Genomic DNA, 18,180 nt, shown 5'->3' on the forward strand with positions numbered 1-18,180 from the left:
TCTCACTTCAGGGGCACTTCCCACTGCCTAAAACCTTTCTTCCTTGACTTTCTGTGTATCAGGCTGTCTCATAAGAAGACCCTTAAGAAGGCAAAGTCCTGAGAAACTGGACTGATTCTGAAAGACACTTAAATACATACTAAATACCTATGGTCCTGCCCAACCTCATGCTGACATCAACCTAATGAAACTTTAGAAATAAGGCTGGGCACGGTGGCTCACGCCTGTAATCCCAGCACTTTGGGAGGCCGAGGCAGGCAGATCACGAGGTCGGGAGTTCAAGACCAGCCTGACCAACATGGTGAAACCCCGTCTCTACTAAAAATACAAAAATTAGCTGGGCACGGTGGCGCATGCCTGTAATGCCAGCTACTCAGGAGGCTGAGACAGGAGAATCACTTGAACCCGGGAAGGGGAGGTTGCAGCGAGCCGAGATTGTGCCACTGCACTCCAGCCTGGGCGACACAGTGAGACTCCCTCCAGGCATCTGCTGGTTTGAAGAATAATTTATGGGCTGGGTGCAATGGCTCATACCTGTAATCTTGACACCTTGGGAGGCCAAGGCAGACAGATCACTTGAAGTCAGGAGTTTGAGATCAGCCTGGCCAACATGGCAAAACCCTGACTCTCCTAAAAATATAAAAATTAGCCAGATGTGGTTGTGCATGCCTGTAATCCCAGCTACTCGGGAGACGGAGGCATGAGAATTACTTGAACCTGGGATGTGGAAGTTGCAGTGAGCCGAGATCACGCCACTGCACTCCAGCCTGGGTAATAGAGTGAGACCCTGACTCAATAAATAAATACATAAATAAATAGAATAATTTGTGGTCCTGGTAGCCAGGAGAGCTGAGCACTGCCTCTGGCCCTCTAAGAATGATTTTGTATACTTTACTGTCTGAGTCAGAGTCAGCTTGGACTCAGGACCATGGGGGTGAAACTGCCACAGGTCCAGGGCCACAGAAGAGGTTGTACCCTGCACAGTGGTCGAAAGGGAGGCTGAATTTAAGCCCATGCTCCTCACCAAGCCTTGAGCTGCACCAGGAATAAAGTTCACCAGGAGCAGGGATATCTTTTCCTAATTGGTCTGTCCAGTGGAGGAGTCTTTCTGCAATTACATTAAGTGTTTGACACTGGGCGCGGTGGCTCAAGCCTGTAGTCCCAGAACTTTGGGAGGCTGAGGTGGGCAGATCATGAGGTCAGGAGTTCGAGACCAGCCTGGCCAACATGGTAAAACCCCGTCTGTACTAAAAATACAAAAATTAGCCAAGCATGATGCTGTAATCCCAGCTACTCAGGAGGCTGAGGCAGGAGAATTGCTTGAACCTGGGGGCAGAGGCTGCAGTGAGCTGAGATCATGCTACTGCACTCCACCCTGGGTAACAAGAGCAAGACTCCGTCTCAAAAAAAAAAAAAAGAAGAAAAAGAAAAAGAGTCTGGCTGGGCACAGTGGCTCACGCCTGTAATCTCAGCACTTTGGGAGGCCAAAGCGAGAGGATCACTTGAGTTCAGGAGTTCAAGACCAGCCTGGGCAACATGGTAAAACCCCATCTCTACAAAAAATAAAAAAAAATAAAAATAAAACCCACAAAAATTAACCAGGTATGGTGGCATGTGCCTGTAGTCCCAGCTAGTTGGGAGGCTGAGGTGGGAGGATCATGTGAACCCGGGAGATTGAAGCTGCAATGAGCTGTGATAATGCCGCTACACTCCAGGCTGGACAACAGAGTAAGACCCTGTCTCAAAAAAAAAAAAAAAACAGTCTGTACACACTTGTGACCCTGCAAAGACCTGAGACAAATATGCTTCTCTGCTGCTTAGAGCATAAAGCCCCACCAGCTGATGTGTTGTTATTTCAAAGTCAGAAGAACCCACACCTTGGCCTCTGTGGCCAGAGTGAGAACAGCAGGCATCTCTTGGATGGATCTTGCTCCTAATATGTAGGCACTTGGTTTTTCTAGGGCTCATTAAAACATAGATTTCAAAAGGTGATGGAAATAACTTTACCTGGGAGCGAGATGGTTTCCCCATCAGCCATAAATTCCCGTCTCTCATACTTAGCTCGAATCCATTGTTCCTTTAAGACCCTAAAAAGAGAGAGCCTGAGGTCAGCTGCGTTTGATGCATTCTCTTTTTTTTTTTTTTGAGACAGGGTCTCACTCTGTTGTCCAGGCTGGTGTGATCACGGCTCACTGCAGCCTAGACCTCCTAGGCCCAGGCGATCCTCCCACCTCAGCCTTTTAAGTAGCTGGGATCACAGGCAGGCACCACCACACCCGGCTAATTTTTAAATTTTTATAGAGATGGGGGTCTCCCTATGTTGCCTAAGCTGGTCTTGAACTCCAGGGCTCAAGCGATCCTCCTGCCTCAGCCTCCCAAAGTGCTGGGATTACTACCATGCCTGGACTGATGCATTCTTTTCCAAGACCCTGCAGTTGAGGGTGGGAACATCACAGCAGTGCCTCACTGCCTGCTCTAGCTACCTAGGATTCCTCAGCCTCAGTACTGTTAACATTCGGGGTTGGATAATTTCTTGTTGTGTTGTCTTATGGGTTGTCCCATGCTCCACAGAATGTTTAGCAGCATTTCTGGCCTCTACCCATTAGATGCCAGTAGCACCCCCTCCCTAGTTGTGGCACCCAAAAATGTCTTCAGGCATTGCCAAATGTCCTCTGGGGGAAATATTTCTCCCAGTGGGCTATATGAGAACCACTGAGTTGTTCCAATCCCAGTATCAGCTCTCTAGGTCAATAAGACAGATACTGGCTCCCCTGGACCATCTACACCGCCTGCTCCCACTGTGTGTTCATGAGCTTAGGCAGGAGAGTCCAGAAGCCTCTTCCTGTATCTGCCCATGAAGTCTGGGCAGGCTACACTGGACAGAGCAGTCGTCTTAGGATCTGACCACCTGGGACCTGGTCTCACTGTATCATTTATCCACTGTGTGACCATGAGCAAGTTACCCAGCTCCTCTGAATTTGGGGAATAGACCTCTATTATTATACTCACTTAGCCCTCAGGGTTGTTGAGAGGTTTAAATGTATATAAAGGGCCTAGCGTCTACTCAGCACATAGTAGGTGCTTAATGTGATCTCAATCAGAGATTGTCATCCATGAGTCCTGCAGAAAAACCATGCAGCCGAGAGTGGAGTTATTTTAATTGTTTGGTTCCTGCTCACCTTTTCCAGGGAAGTGTTCCAAGGTATATATGACCTTACCCCATAGCCACAGGAATGACCTAGAGCTGGGCATCTGGCCCCACCTGGTCATTCAGAGCTCTTTGCTGCTCTGGGCTGTGTGGACCGAGAGGGTCAAAAGTGAAGGAGAGATTGATGGAGCTTTCTCCTGAGTCATGCTGGAAGGTATAGCCTGGCACCTGCTTGTGGCCTTGCTGCCAGCTGTGTGAAGGAAGCCTGGCTGAGAGAAAGAGGAAAGAGAGCCAGAGAGAGTGTGAGAGACCTGATGGTGTTTGAGCTCCTGGCTTGGTCCTTCCTGAGGCCAGCTCCACCACTGTCCTTCTGGTAGTCTGATCCCCAGAACCCATAAAATCCTCTTTTTTTTATGCTGGTTTAAACTGGGTTTCTGGCCAGGCGCAGTGGCTCACACTTGTAATCCTAGCACTTTGGGAAGCCAAGGCAGGAAGATCACTTGAGGTCAGGAGTTCAAGACCAGCCTGGCCAACATAGCAAAACCCCGGCTCTACCAAAAATACAAAAATTAGCTGGGCATGGTGGCACGTGCCTGTAATCCCAGCTACTTGGGAAGCTGAAACAGGAGAATCGCTTGAACCCAGGCGGTGGAGGTTGCAGTCAGCTGAGATTGTGCCACTGCACTCCAGCCTGGGTGAAAGAGCAAGATTCTGTCTCAAAAATAAATAAATAAATAAATAAATAAGGTTTCTGTCACTTACAATCAAGAGTCCAGGCTGGGCATGGTAACTCATGCCTGTAATCCCAGCACTTTGGGAGGCCAAGGCAGGCAGATGGCTTGAGCTCAGCTCAGGAGTTTGAGACCAGCCTGGGCAACATGACGAAACCTCATCTCTACAAAAATAAAAACAAACAAAAATACAAAAATTAACCAGGCATGGTGGCATGCACCTGTAGTCCCAGTTACTTGGGAGGCTGAGGTGGGAGGATCACTTGAGCCTAGGAGTTTGGGGCTGCAGTGAGCCATGATTGTGCCACTGAACTCTAGCCTGGGCAACAGAGTGAAACCTTGTCTCTATATTTAAAAAGGAAAGAAAGAAAAAAGGGAGAGAGAGTCATTCCTAGTGCACAGCCCACAGATCATTGAGGAGAATCACCTGGCCCACCATGAGGGTGGAAACCCTGGGACACAAGATCAGAGCAGGGAGAAGGAATGGAGACCAAGGGCCACCCATCTTGGTCCTGAAGTGGCCATTAGTACTCAGATAAAAAGGGTTAAAGTGCAGGACTGCTGCTGGAGTCATGGTGAGTAATGTCTGTGTAGTGCCGGCAGGAAGCCTAGCACAGAGCACGTGTTTACTGAGCGCTTGGAGCAAAGGGCAGAGTGGCAGCAGCGAGCCAGGATGAGACAGGCCCTCTCAAGTTGAGCCAGCACACTCCACAGCTGGCCATGGACAGGTAGCATTCTGAAGCAGACACAGTGAAATGGATTCAAACCAGTGTGTCGGGTGGCATTTGAAAGGTTCTATGTAAGTTATCTCATGTAATCTCTACAACTATGCTATGATGCAGGCATCATTGTCTACATTTCAGAGATGAGGATGTTGACAGAGAGATTTGCTGACTTGCCCACGTCCTCACAGCTAGGTCACAGTAGAGCTGGGAAACAAAACTGAGGTCTTCCAAGTAGAAAGCTGTGCTTCCCCAGCCACTCCAGAGTACACTACTAGCTCTTAATTGTCTAAGCACTGAGAAATTACAAGACCACTAGGTATGGTTATATAGTCCGTGTACTGCCCAAAAGCACCTTGCTGAGGCTCGGCAGCTGAAATGCAGCTGCTTTCTGTTTGCCAGACATACCCGCTATGAGGCTGGGTCAGCCTAAAGGGATTCCTTCTCCCCATTTACACAAGGCACTGTCTAGCAGCCCTGGTGGCGAGTCTAAGTCCCTGGGAAGGAGTCGCAGGCTCAGGCAGTCAGATCTGCAGAGGTCCAGGGCCACTAGGTACCAGTGCCACACTAACCCTCACCTCCAGGGGACCTGAACCCTCCTGCTGCTTCAAAGCCCCCCTCTTATATTAAATTATCCCAATGCCATGATACAGTCACCCTGGCCCTGGTGTCAGACAGGCTAGACCAGTTTTGCCTCCACAAACCTCAGGTTTTTTCATCTATAGCATAGGGATAATAGCAGTACTTGTAGGATTGTTGAAAGAATTAAACAAATACATGCACATAAGCATTTTGCACAGGGCCTAGTACTTAAGCAAAGTTCAATAATATCAGTAGCTACTTTTTTTTTTGAGACAAAGTCTCACTCTGTTGCCCAAGCTGGAGTGCAGTGGTGCGATCTCTGCTCACTGCAACCTCCACCTCTTGGGTTCAAGCGATTCTCCTCCCTCAGCCTCTTGAGTAGCTGGGACTACAGGCACGTGCCACCATGCCCAGCTAATTTTTTTATTTTTAGTAGAGACGGGGTTTCACTATGTTGGCCGGGCTGGTCTTGAACTCCTGGCCTCAAGTGATCTGCCCGCCTCGGCCTCCCAAATTGCTAGGATTACAGGCGTGAGCCACCACATCCGGCCTTTTTTTTTTTTTTTTTTTTGAGACAGTCTTGTTCTGTTGCCCAGGCTGGAGTGCAGTGGCGTGATCTTGGCTCAATGCACCCTCCGCCTCCGGGTTCAAACAATTCTCGTGCCTTAGCCTCCTGAGTAGCTGGGACTACAGGCATGAGCCACCGCATCCAGCCAGTAGCTACTTTTTTTTTTCTTTTTTTTTCTTGTATTTATTTATTTATTTATTTATTTATTATTATACTTTAGGTTTTATGGTACATGTGCGCAATGTGCAGGTTAGTTACATATGTATACATGTGCCATGCTGGTGCGCTGCACGCGCTAACTTAATGCTAGGTCTCACTCTGTCACTCATACTAGAGTGCAGTGACACATGTGATCCTAGTTCACTGAAATCTGGGCTCAAGCAATCCACCCACTTCAGTCTTCCTAGTAGCTCAGACTACAGGCACGTGCCACTATGCCCTGGCTAAGTTTATTTGATTTTATTTTTTGTAGAGACAGGGTCTTGCTATGTTGCTCAGGCTGGCATTGAACTCCTATCTTCAAGTGATCCTCCCACCTCAGCCTCCCAAAGTGCTAGGATTACAGGCACTGGCCATTGTGCCTGGCTGTTATTCTTATTTTTATGGTTATTATTTAGGGATCTGCAGCTCAGGCAAGTTGTTTAGAGCCAGCCCGAGCTTAGGTGGCAGAGCCCTAGACATATTTGTCTTTTTTTTTTGAGACAGAGTCTCGCTGTGTTGCCCAGACTGGAATGCAGTGGCGCCATCTTGGCTCACTGCAAGCTCCGCCTCCTGGGTTCACGCCATTCTCCTGCCTCAGCCTCCCAAGTAGCTGGGACTCCAGGTGCCCACCACCACGCCCAGCTAAATTTTTTTTGTATTTTTAGTAGAGACAGGGTTTCACCGTGTTAACCAGAATGGTCTCGATCCCCTGACCTCGTGATCTGCCCACTTCGGCTTCCCAAAGTGCTGGGATTACAGGCCTGAGCCACCGTGCCTGGCCAGCCCTAGACATATTTCTCTAAAGGAAGTAGCTGAAACACACTTGGTCTAGTAAGATACTACTGTTTACCCCCTCTTATCAAGTTAGCCACCATCTGTAAGCTACAAGAATGTCACAGGCAGAGATCATAGAGAAAAATCCTCCATTGAAGAGCTGTGGAAACTGAGGCCCAGAGAAAGGAAGAGACACGCCCAAGTAACAGAGGCAGAAAGAGGCTTATACCAGTCTTCCCATGCTCTCAGTGATGGTATCCAGCGATTTCCTGGATCTACCTGCACACCAGGCCCATAGAAGAGACCACCACAGATGAAGGCACCAAAGATGGAGAGGGGGAGGAGGTGGAACCAGGACAGACCCCTCACCCAGTCCCTAAAGAATTACCCACTCACAGGCAGTCGTTGGCCTGGGGGATGTAGTAGAAAGCTGGGACTCTGGCTTCGAACTTGGCCTTCACACGGAGGTTTCCATTGTGGATCATAAACTGCAAGATAACAGCAACCTGAGGTAATATTAGAACTTGAAAAAACGTGAAATGAAACTATGAGGCCACTGACTTAGGCTGAGTCAGAAGAAACTGCCTCCAAGAAGGAGATGTCCCACCGGGCTTGGTCATCCATACTGCTGGGAAGCCCCAGCCTGTAACAATCATGGGCAGATATAACCATGCCTCATATGTGCACAGGACTCCACAGTGCTCACACATCAGCTCACTGGGTCCTCTCAGCCACTTTCATATCACTGTACTCATTTTAGAGATGAGTCAACTGAGGTTCAGACGGGTTAGGTTACTTGTTCAAGGAAACACAGCTATAAGTGGAGAACTGGGATTTGAACCCAGACCTGACTCCAAAGCTCATATTCTTCCTATCATGCCTTCCACAGATGGCCAGGACCCCTAGCAGCCCTGGAAGTCTGCAGGAGATAAATGTACCTGGAGGATGGAAGAAGTGGGTGCTGGCCTCATGGAGTGCATAGGTCAAGATGATTAGTAGGGCCCTTTGGCACCCAAGAGACCCAGAGGCTGATGCACCAAAAGTGGCCCTGGCAGCAGTGGCATAGCTAGGGTGAGGGCAGAAGTGGGAAAAAACACCAGGTTTTTCATTCACATCGCTTGGGCATCTCCTTTGCAGGAGAGGAGCATTGCTCCTCTTCTCTGCAGGGGCCGCTAGGCTGTGTCGCCAGCTTTGGATCCCAACAGAGCAGGATTCAGATCCTGACTACCATTTATTTGATGAGTGACCCTTGGAATCTCACCTGTAAAAATGAAGAAAATGGCCAGGCAGGGTGGCTCACACCTGTAATCTTAGCACTGTGGGAGGCCAAGGGTGGGGATCACTTGAGGTCAGCAGTTTGAGACCAGCCTGACCAACATGGTGAAACCTTGTCTCTACTAAAAAAATACAAAAATTAGCCGGGACACAGAAAGGTGAGGCAGGATGATTGCTTGAACCCGGGAGGCAGAGGTTGCAGTGAGCCGAGATTGTGTCACTGCCCTCAAGCCTAGGCAATAGAGCGAGACTCTGTCTCAAATAAATAAATAAATTAGCCAGGTGTGGTGGTGCACGCCTGTAATCCTAGCTACTCGGGAGGCTGAGGCACAAGAATTGCTTGAACCCAGGAGGAGGAGGTTGCAGTGAGCCAAGATCACACCACTACACTCCAACCTGGGCAACAGAGTGAGTGAGACTCCGTCTCAAAAAAAGAAAGAAAGAAAAGAAGAAGAAGGAAGAAGGAAGAAGAAGAGGAGGAGGAGGAGGAAGAAGAAGAAGAAGAAAATATAACAGAGGGTTGGGCGCTGTGGCTCCCACCTGTAATCCCAGCACTTTGGGAGGCTGAGGCCGGTGGATTACTTCAGGTCAGGTGTTCAAGACCAGCCTGGCCAACATGGCGAAACCCCATCTCTACTAAAAATACAAAAAATTAGCCGGGCATGGTGGCGGGCGCCTGTAATCCCAGCTACTCAGGAGACTGAGGCAGGAGAATCGCTTGAATCCAGGAGGTGGAGGTTGCAGTGAGCCGAGATCGCGCCATTCACTGCACTCCAGGCTGGGTGACAGAGTGAGACTCCATCTCAAAAAAAAAAAAAAAAAAAAAAAAAAAAATGCTGGGTGCGGTGGCTCACGCCTGTAATCCCAGCACTTTGGGAGGCCGAGGCGGGTGGATCACCTAAGGTCAGGAGTTTGAGACCAGCCTGACCAACAGGGTGAAACCCTGTCTCTAGTAAAAATTATACTAAAAATACAAAATTAGCCAAGCATGGTGGTGCATGCCTGTAATCCTAGTTACTCAGAAGGCTGAGGCACAAGAATCACTTGAACCCCAGAGGCAGAGGTTGCAGTGAGCCAAGATCGCATCATTGCACTCCAGCCTGGGCAACGAGAGTGAAACTCCATCTCAAAAAAAAAAAGAAGAAAGAAAACATAACATGGGAGTTATAAGGTGCAAATAAAATCCTTCAGGTTTATGTGCTGGTTTACTGGTTTCCAGCCTTTCTCCCGCACTAGAATGTAAGCTCTGTATGGCCAGGGACCTTATCTTGTTCATTGTTCTCTCCCAAGACCCAGCACTTAGTAAGGTCACACTAAAGCCTCCAGTCCAGTGCTGTCTAGCACAGTACCTGGCACAGAGTGGGCATTCAGTAAATGTCAGCCTGCTTCCCCAATAGTCCTGGAAACCCTCAGCCAACCCGCACAGTGCAGAACTGCCTGCTCCCTGGAGGTTTTCTGACCAAAATGGAATTACCATGCAGGCTGAGGGTATCCTCTACCCCCAGAGGGCAGGAGGGCAAACTGGTCCTCTTTCTGCCTAGGGGGAAAGGAGGACTTTAGACCACAAATCAGGTTATTTCCCTTCCCCCAGTCCAAGACTTCACTAATGATAACAGCAACTTTTTTTTTTTTTGAGGTAGGGTCTCACTCTCACCCAGGCTGGAGTGCAGTGGTGCAATCTCGGCTCATTGCAGCCGCACTCTCACAGGCTCAGGTGATCTTCCCACCCCAGCCCCCCAAGTATCTGGGACGACAGGCACATGCCATCACACCCAGCTAACTTTTGTATTTTTTTGTAAAGACGGGGTTTCACCATGTTGCCCAGGCTGCTCTTGAACTTCTGGGCTCAAGCAATCCACCAGCCTCAGCCTCCCAAAGTGCTGGGATTATAGGTGTGAGCCACCACACCCATACAACAGCAACTGTTAACTGACTGCTTTCTTTGTGTCTGGACTGAGCCTACAATCATCTTCACAGCAGTGCTGTGAAATTGGTGGTAGTGGCCAGGCACAGTGGCTCACGCCTGTAATCCCAGCACTTTGGGAGGCCGAGCTGGGTGGATTACCCAAGGTCAGGAGTTCAGCCTGACCAACATGGCAAAACCCCGTCTCTGCTACAAATTAATACAAAAATTAGCTGGGCATGGTGGTGGGTGCCTGTAATCCCAGCTACTCAGGAGGCTGAGGCAGGAGAATTGCTTGAACCCAAGAGGCAGAGGTTGCAGTGAGCCGAGATTGGCCGTTGCACTCCAGCCTGGGCGACAAGAGTGAAACTCCGTCTCAAAAAAAAAAAAGGAAGAAAGAAAAAAAGAGAAATGGTGGTGGTGTCCCTTGAATACAGACGTGGAAACTGAGGGTCCACAGCTAGGTCAAAGTACCTAGCTCAGGGCCTCCCAGCTTATAGGTAAGCAAATGATGGCCAGGAGCGGTTCAGGATGGTTCAGGCCTGTAATCCCAGCACTTTGGGAGGCCGAGGTGGTGGATCTCCTGAGGTCAAGAGTCCAAGACCAGCGTGACCAACATGGTGAAACCCTGTCTCTACTAAATACAAAAAAATTAGCCGGGTGTGGTGTCGGGCGCCTGTAATCCCAGCTGCTTGAGAAGCTGAGGCAGGAGAATTACTTGAACCCGGAAGGCAGCGGTTGCAGTGAGCCAAGATTGCTCCACTGCACTCCAGCCTGGACAACACAGCGAGACTCCGTCTCAAAAAAAAAAAAAAAAAAGTAAGCAAATGATAGAGCCAGAATTTGAACTCTGGGCCTCTGTCTAAGCTGCCATCTTATAAGCTGTGTTTCCTCTGGCTAGACTTGCCCCTCTCTGGTTCTCAGTTTCCCCCTCTGTAGAATGGGAGCCCCCTGCCCGCTGCCTCCACTCCAGTCCCGCAGTTCCATGGCTCTCCACCGGCATGTCTTTCTACCTCCACAATACTGTCGTCCCAGAAGTCAAGTCGCACAGATTTAACTCTGCTGATGTCAGGGAAGTTACGGTGGACGCCGCAGCAGTTGAGACAGATGAAGATCCCCAGCTTGTAAGAGGCCCAGTCGGGATCTGCAGGGGATGAGGCAGGAGAGGAGCTGAGCGGAAAGCGCGATGAAGAAACCAGGGCTGGGCTCGGGGCGCTGGGGCAGGTGGGGCGCCCCTTCTCCCACCTAAGGCGAACTAAGCGGCCAGCCTGGCACCTTCTGGTTAGCCCACCGGCCGCTGCGCGGCGACCGGGGTGAAGATCCTGGAGGCAGTTCAGGGCCCGGGGAGAGAGCCTGAGGCTGCGCGACGTGGAAGTGAAGGGACTCAGAGGGAACCGAGAGGAGGGCGCGGGGGGCGCACCGCGGGGCTCGGCGCGGAGCTGCAGGTGGGGAGGCTGAGTTAGGGGGCCCTCGGTGTCCGCGAGGTGGGGCGCTGGGGAGGCCTTCGGGGGGCGTCTGGGAGCGGGCAGGGGGCACAGGACTGTCGGCGGCCTGGGCCCGACGTCTAGCCCTGGCTGGGATGTCTGAGTCCGAGGGCGTGGGGTGCGCCTGGGTGCGCAGACATCGAGAGCCCGGACTCGGGCGGTCGGGTGCCTGGCCAGGGAAGAGAGCGGGACGGGAAGGGCTCCAGGCTGCCGGCTCTCGTGTCGGGGTCCAAGCACGTGGGAAGTTGCGCATCTGGTCCCGCGAGGGGAGCAGAACCTGGGCTCGGAGGGGCCGGGGCAGGGTGTGGAGACGGCCCTCGGGGCTCGGGTGAGAGGTTCACGGTGTGGGTGGGAGGGGTCCGGGCCCGCAGGTGCCACCTCTGGGTCCAGCGGGGGCCGAGGGCGGGACCCGGTGGGGCCGAGGGGAGGAGTCGGGTGGGCCTGTGGTCCGGCCGGGGGTCTCGCGCTGCCCGCGCCGCCGCGCCCTTACCTGCCGCCCCGCAGTCGGCGCAGTGCGCGTTGCCTGTGTCCGGCGCCCGCAGCAGCTCCAGCAGCCGCTTCTTGTTGCGCTCGCGATCGCCCATGGCCGGCCCGGCGGGGTCAGCGGGGCTCAGCCCATGGCCCGTGCGCTCGGCCCGGCAGGTGGAGAGGGACCCGGCCGCGGCGCCTCAGCCAGGCCTGGGCGGCCGCCAGCCCCGCCCCGCCCCGTCAGGACTGTCCGCCCCTCCCTCGGCCGGTCCAGTCCGGCCCCGAGCTCCGCCGACGCGCGGCGAGGGACAGGAGCACGCGAAATGGAGTCTAACACACTGGCCTGAGATCAAATCGTGGCCTGTCACTTGGTGGCTACGAGACTGTGGACAACCTATTCAACCTCTCTGGGTCTCAGTTTCCACGTCTATGAAAGAGGAACAAGGGCATATGTCTGCATCTCAGCGCTTCTTGGAAAATTAACCAGAATCTAACTTCTGTTAAAGCGTTCTGTTAATGTAAGATCTTACATCTATTTGGAGACGTATTTATATGCAAATGTCACCTCCTCAGGAAGCCCTCTGTGATACCCTGCCTGGAGTAATCTTTCCAGCCTCTGGGTCTCCAGGAATACTGTTGTAGTATCTGTCCATTTCTTTTGGACCTGAGCACTTTCTATCTACCTTGCATCACGGTTATTTATATACTTGTGTCAATTCCACTCTCTGACCGCAGACACATACACACGTCCACACCAGGGAGTTTGACGTCAGCAGTTTTATGTCTGTATTCCATATTGCTCGTATAAATGATAACTGCACATTTTTAGAAGTCCAACTAATAGTTGCATGATTTTGTTCACCAGAAAAGTGTGGTTTCACCAAGGTGGACACAGCCAGGCACTTTAACCTGTGAAGTTCCATCACCGTGAGGTGAAGGCAGGGTATAGGTGGTCTTAAATGTGGGCATTTCATTAATCCTCTTTCCCTCTCCCCCATCTTTGTTACTGCTTGACATCATCTTCGTTACTCCTTGACATCATCTTCAATGACTCATGGGCCTCCTGGTGAAATACATACTGTACATACTTGCCATCTTCTCTGCAGGTTAATACCTTAATGCACACAGATGCGTTAAGCCATATGCATATGATAGACAGGTGTTAACCTTCAGGATAAAATCAGGTTTCCATCCTGGTGAATTGCAGCTGATGTTCTAGCTGACCTGCCCACACTCCCATTCAACATACATGCGGGCGCAAGCACACACGTGCACACACACGCACAGCAATATGGTGTAATGGAATGAATTCAGGAATCCAGAAATTCAGGCTTTAAACGTTGACTCCTTCATTTCCACATTTCCCAGCTGTTCGTCTCTGGGCAAGTTCCTTCACTTCTCTGAGCCTCTGAACCCTCAACTGTAAAATGGAGAGTGTAAGATTCACTAATAGGGTCAATGAAATGGCACAAAGAAACCCTCCAAACATGGGGGCCTCCTTGCTTCCCCTGCCCCTATGGTCAGCTTGTGGAATTGTCGCTTGGAATGCTGTGTGTGATTCCCGTCATCCCTGGGGTGGAGGAGGTCAAGCTGCCAGGACTGAGCAGGAAGGGAGGGTGAAGAACATCACCAAGAATAGCCAGCCATGAGGGCGTCTTGCCTGTGAGGGGGTGAGGCCTAGCCCAGGAGAAGCCACAGAGGATCCAGTGAGAGAGTCAGCTGGGGTCAGGGGGCATGGGGCTGTTTATTAAACAGGCTGAAAGATGATTCATTTCCGTTGCTTTAGATGAAAAAAGGGACAGAAATAAATCTCCCAGGAGAAAGATGGGAAAGGCAACTTAAGGTATGAAGGCAGAGGAAAGAGGGAGAGAGGAAGAAGAGGAGACAAGCTAAGGACATTTCTCCTCTGCCCAATACTGGGGCAAAATTGTGATGTTGGGGGTGCTTCCTCGGCACCCGAGCCTTCCCCAGTCTGTGCTCCTTTGCTCCTCTGACACCTTAGGTCTCACTGCCACCTCCCTGCAGGTCCCACAAAAGCCAACCCAGTTCTAAGTAGGTTCTGGTTGAATTTTAGAAATTTTAAAAAAAGCCGGGAGCGGTGGTTCACGCCTGTAATCCCAGCACTTTGGGAGGCCGAGGCGGGCGGATCATGAGGTCAAGAGATCGAGACCATCCTGGATAACACAGTGAAAGTCCATCTCTACTAAAAATACAAAAAAATAGCCGGGCATGGTGGCAGGCGACTGTAGTCCCACCTACTCAGGAGGCTGAGGCAGGAGAATGGCATGAACCCAGGAGGCGGAGTTTACAGTAAGCCGAGATCGCGCCACCACACTCCAGTCTGGGCGACACAGCGAGACTCCGTCTCAAAAAAAAAAAAAAGAAAAAAGAAAAAGAAAAAGAAAAAAATTAGCCAATCCAAGAGAACATATAGTATCTCATTCATAGTGAGGAGCCAGAGATTGAGAGGTTCCTTTAGTTTCCCCTCTTCCCTTCCTTATTTCTGGAGGTTCCCATCAAACAGCCTTAATGTGGCATTTCAGGCATCCTCAGAGCAAAACAATGTACTCTGGTATTTTGTTTATAATGCTTTCTTTTCTTTCTTTCTTTCTTTTTTTTTTTGGTGGTGGTTGTTGTAGGACAATGCTAATGAACAATTACTGAGTGTTTTTTTTACAAGAGCGTCACACACATTTGATCATATTTTAGCTTCATGACACCCTCAGAGGGCGGCATCATATCAGGCCACTTTGCAGAAGAGAAAGCTGAGCCTCAGAGGATTTAAGTTACCCAAGGTCATGGAGCCAAATAAGAAGCGGAACAGGGCCTAAAGTCCCAGGTGATTTCATGAAACCTCCCTTTAGTGCATTCTGGACTTTTTTTATTTAAATTGTGGTTCAGTTAATAAGTTTGCTCCAAAAAACACAAACCAAAAAAAAAAAAGAAAAAATATAAATTAAAAAATTGTGATAAAATCTAAACACAAAATTTGCTGTTTTAACCATTTTTTTCTTTAGAGACAAGGGTGTCACTTTGTCACTCAGACTTGAGTGCAGCGGTACAATCAGAGCTCACTGCAGCCTTGAATGCCTGGGCTCAAGTGATCCTCCTGCTTCAGCCTCCTGAGTAGCTGGGACTATGGGAACGTACCACCAAACCCAGCTAATTTTTTTATTTTTCTATTTTCACAGAGACAGAGGCTTGCTTTGTTGCCCAACCTGGACTCCAACTTCTGGCTTCAAACAATCCTCTAGCCTTAGTCTCCCAAAGCTTTGTGATTACAGGCATGAGCCACCATGCCCCACCCATCTTAATCATTTCTAAGTGTACAATACTATGTCATCGACTGCATTCAATTATATTCACAATGTTGTGCAATTATCCCCACTATTTTAACAAATATTTAATTGACAAAGAAAGATTGTATATATTCAATGTGTACATGATTTGACATATGTGCACATTGTGTAATGATTCCCACAATCGCATTAATGAACACATCCATCCGCATCCGTACTGCACCTTAGATCCCCAGAATTCTTCTTATAATTGAAAGTTTATACCCTATATTTCCTCCACTATCTATTTCCAAAACTTTTGCATCATCCTAAACAGAAACTGTAGCCCTGGTCTGGGCAACACGGTGAAACCCTGTCTCTACAAAAATTACCAAAATTAGCCGGCTGTGGTGGCATGTGCCTGTAGTCCCAGCTACTCAGGAGGCCGAGGTGGAGCGATCGCTTGGGTCCAGCAGGCAGCGGTTGCAGTGAGCCACAATTGTGCCACTGCACTCCAGCCTGGGCAACAAAGCAAGACTCTGTCTCAAAAATAAAACAAAACTCTGTAGCCCACTCCTGGGTACTGGACATTATGAAAATTGAGCTCAGCTTCTGTGCTCAGGACCCAGAAGCTACTTCTAAGTGAAAAGGACCATGCCAAAGGCTGTCATGACCAAGGTGGACACTGAGCACAGTGACCCAGGGTTTGAGGGACAGGATGGGTCAAAGCAGCCTCTCTAAAGGGCTCAGTCAATACAGCAGATGCTGGAGTGAGGGAGCAATTTGGGCCGTGGGACAGAATGTACATTGTAAATAAAGCTCCCAGGGTCCCACCAAGAAGAAACATCTAGCCCTGTTCTCAGGTCACTGTCTTTGTCCAGCCAAGCCAAGCCACAGCAGGGCTGGAAGAAAGCCCTCAACCACATTCCCAGTAACAGCCTCAAGGTCCGCACTCAAGATCTTCAGGGAATAGAACACAATTCCTTTGAAAATTAAATAATTGGCTAGGCACAGTGGTTCATGCCTGTAATCCCAGCACTTTGGGAAGCCGAGGTGGGCAGATCACCTGAGGTTAGGAGTTCAATACCAGCATGGCCAACATGGTGAAACCCCCGTCTCTACTAAAAACACGAATATCAGCCAGGCGTGGTGGTGGGTGCCTGTAATCCCAGCTACTCGGGAGGCTGAGGCAGGAGAATTTCTTGAACCCAGGAGCTGGAGGTGGCAGTGAACCAAGATTGTGCCACTGCACTCCAGCCTAGGTGACAGAGTGAGACTCCATCTCAAAAAACAAACAAAAAAATTAAATAATTATGTTTATTAGCTTTAGAATTTAAAAAAACTATATTATAGGAAATTTGAAAAATACAGTAACTAAAGAAAAAACCACCACCCACAATTATGGCCACCATTTATTCTGGGATTGCAGTGCGCCAGACCCCTTACATGCATTATTCCATTTAATCTTAGCCATAACCCTGAGGTACAGACTATGTTTATGCCCATTTTATAGATGAGACTACTGTGGCTCAGAGAGAGGGTAAGTACATTTGTCCAAGGTTACACAACTGAGATGTTGTATACTGAATCATGCATACTGAAGCTGGGATTTGAATTCAAGTTTGCCTTGGACTTTTTTCCCGAATATATTAGGTTGAACCACATGAAACTGACTTCCAAAAATGGCAATAGCAATGCCATAAAGTTCAACCTAATATTACGCTTCTTTTTTTTTTTTTTTTTTTTTTTTTGGAGAGAGTCTCTGTCTGTCTCCCAGGCTGGAGTGCAGTGGTGCGATCTTGGTTCACTGCAGCCTCTGCCTCCTAGGTTCAAGCAATTCTTGTGCCTCAGCCTCCCAAGTAGCTGGGATTATAGGCATGTGCCACCACGCCCAGCTAATTTTTGTATTTTTAGTAGAGATGAGGTTTTACCATGTTGGTCAGGCTGGTCTCGAATTCCTGGCCTCAAGTGATCTGCCTGCTTCAGCCTCCCAAAGTGCTGGGATAACAGGCATAAGTTTGAGGCAGGCAGATCACCTGAGGCCAGGAGTTTGAGATCAGCCTGGCCAACATGGCGAACCCTGGTCTCCACTAAAAAAAAAAGAGATACAAAGAAAATTAGCTGGGCATGGTGGCGTGTGCCTGTAATCCCAGCTACTCAGGAGGCTGAGGCAGGAGAATCGCTTGAACCGAGGAGACAGAGGTTGCAGTGAGCCGAGATCACACCACTGCACTCCAGCCTAGGCAACATAGTGAGACTTTGTCTCAAAAAACAAAACAGACTAAAACAAAAAACTGTATTTTCAAGCATTGCACTCTACTACTCTACTGTAATTGCTTGCTGGTTTACTGGTCTGTCACACTTCTATGCTTCATGAGGACAGGGTCAGTTGTGTTCTCTGTTGTATCCCTAGCACCTGCATGCCACATAGCAGGGATTCAACAAATGTTTGCTAAATAAACAAAGAAATGAGGATCGGTAAAAAATAATAATAAAGTGAGAGGACTTGGGATCACAAAGTGTTTTCCATTTTGAAGGAAAGAAATAATTCCTTTTGAAGGCAAGTGAAACAGCTGACAAGCAGCCATGCAGAGTAAATAATGTGATTGAGTTGACCAACATATTTGTGTGTTTAATATCACCTTGTCTTCAGCAACTGGAACCACTCAGATCTCAAAGGGACTCCCCACTGCAGTACTGCCTCAGGGTTTGCTCATTCATTCATTATTTATGGGGCACCTACTATGTGCCAGATACTGTTATGGGTGCTGAGATGTGGCCACGTAGCTGGGGAAATAGCTGCCTTTGTGGAGCTTACCTTCAAGTTAGGGAGACAGGAAATGAACAGAGAAACAAATATACAATATAGTGTAAGAGTGATAAGTGCTATAAAGAAAAAGAAACAGAGTGAGGGGATAGAGAGGAATGAAAGTTGCTATTTCAATAGAGAGGTCAAGGAGGTCCTCTCTGAGCAGGTAACATTTAAGCAAAGATCTTCAGGAAGGGGTCAGGCCAACCAGCAGCAATTTGAGAGAGGAGTGTCCTA

General features: G+C 49.3%; 1 protein-coding gene across 3 annotated transcripts in view; it reads right to left on the reverse strand.

Annotated features, from left to right (window-relative positions):
* Window positions 1-12,042, reverse strand: part of ADAP2 (ArfGAP with dual PH domains 2) — a 36,511-nt gene extending 24,469 nt beyond the window's left edge. For 2 of the 3 annotated variants that reach the window (XM_024235147.3, XM_024235146.3), the window contains exons 1-4: window positions 11,879-12,042; window positions 10,918-11,048; window positions 7,123-7,214; window positions 2,008-2,087 (exon numbers count right to left, since the gene is read on the reverse strand). In XM_024235147.3, the coding sequence (XP_024090915.2) occupies window positions 2,008-2,087; window positions 7,123-7,214; window positions 10,918-11,048; window positions 11,879-11,972 (397 nt within the window). In that variant the 5' untranslated portion in view covers window positions 11,973-12,042. The remainder of the gene's footprint in view (window positions 1-2,007; window positions 2,088-7,122; window positions 7,215-10,917; window positions 11,049-11,878) is intronic. The other variant, XM_054536623.2, reaches the window with a different exon arrangement.
* Between the last annotated feature and the right edge of the window lie 6,138 nt (window positions 12,043-18,180).

The sequence above is a fragment of the Pongo abelii genome, chromosome 19 (genome assembly GCF_028885655.2).
Source record: "Pongo abelii isolate AG06213 chromosome 19, NHGRI_mPonAbe1-v2.0_pri, whole genome shotgun sequence".
Classification (NCBI taxonomy): domain Eukaryota; kingdom Metazoa; phylum Chordata; class Mammalia; order Primates; family Hominidae; genus Pongo; species Pongo abelii.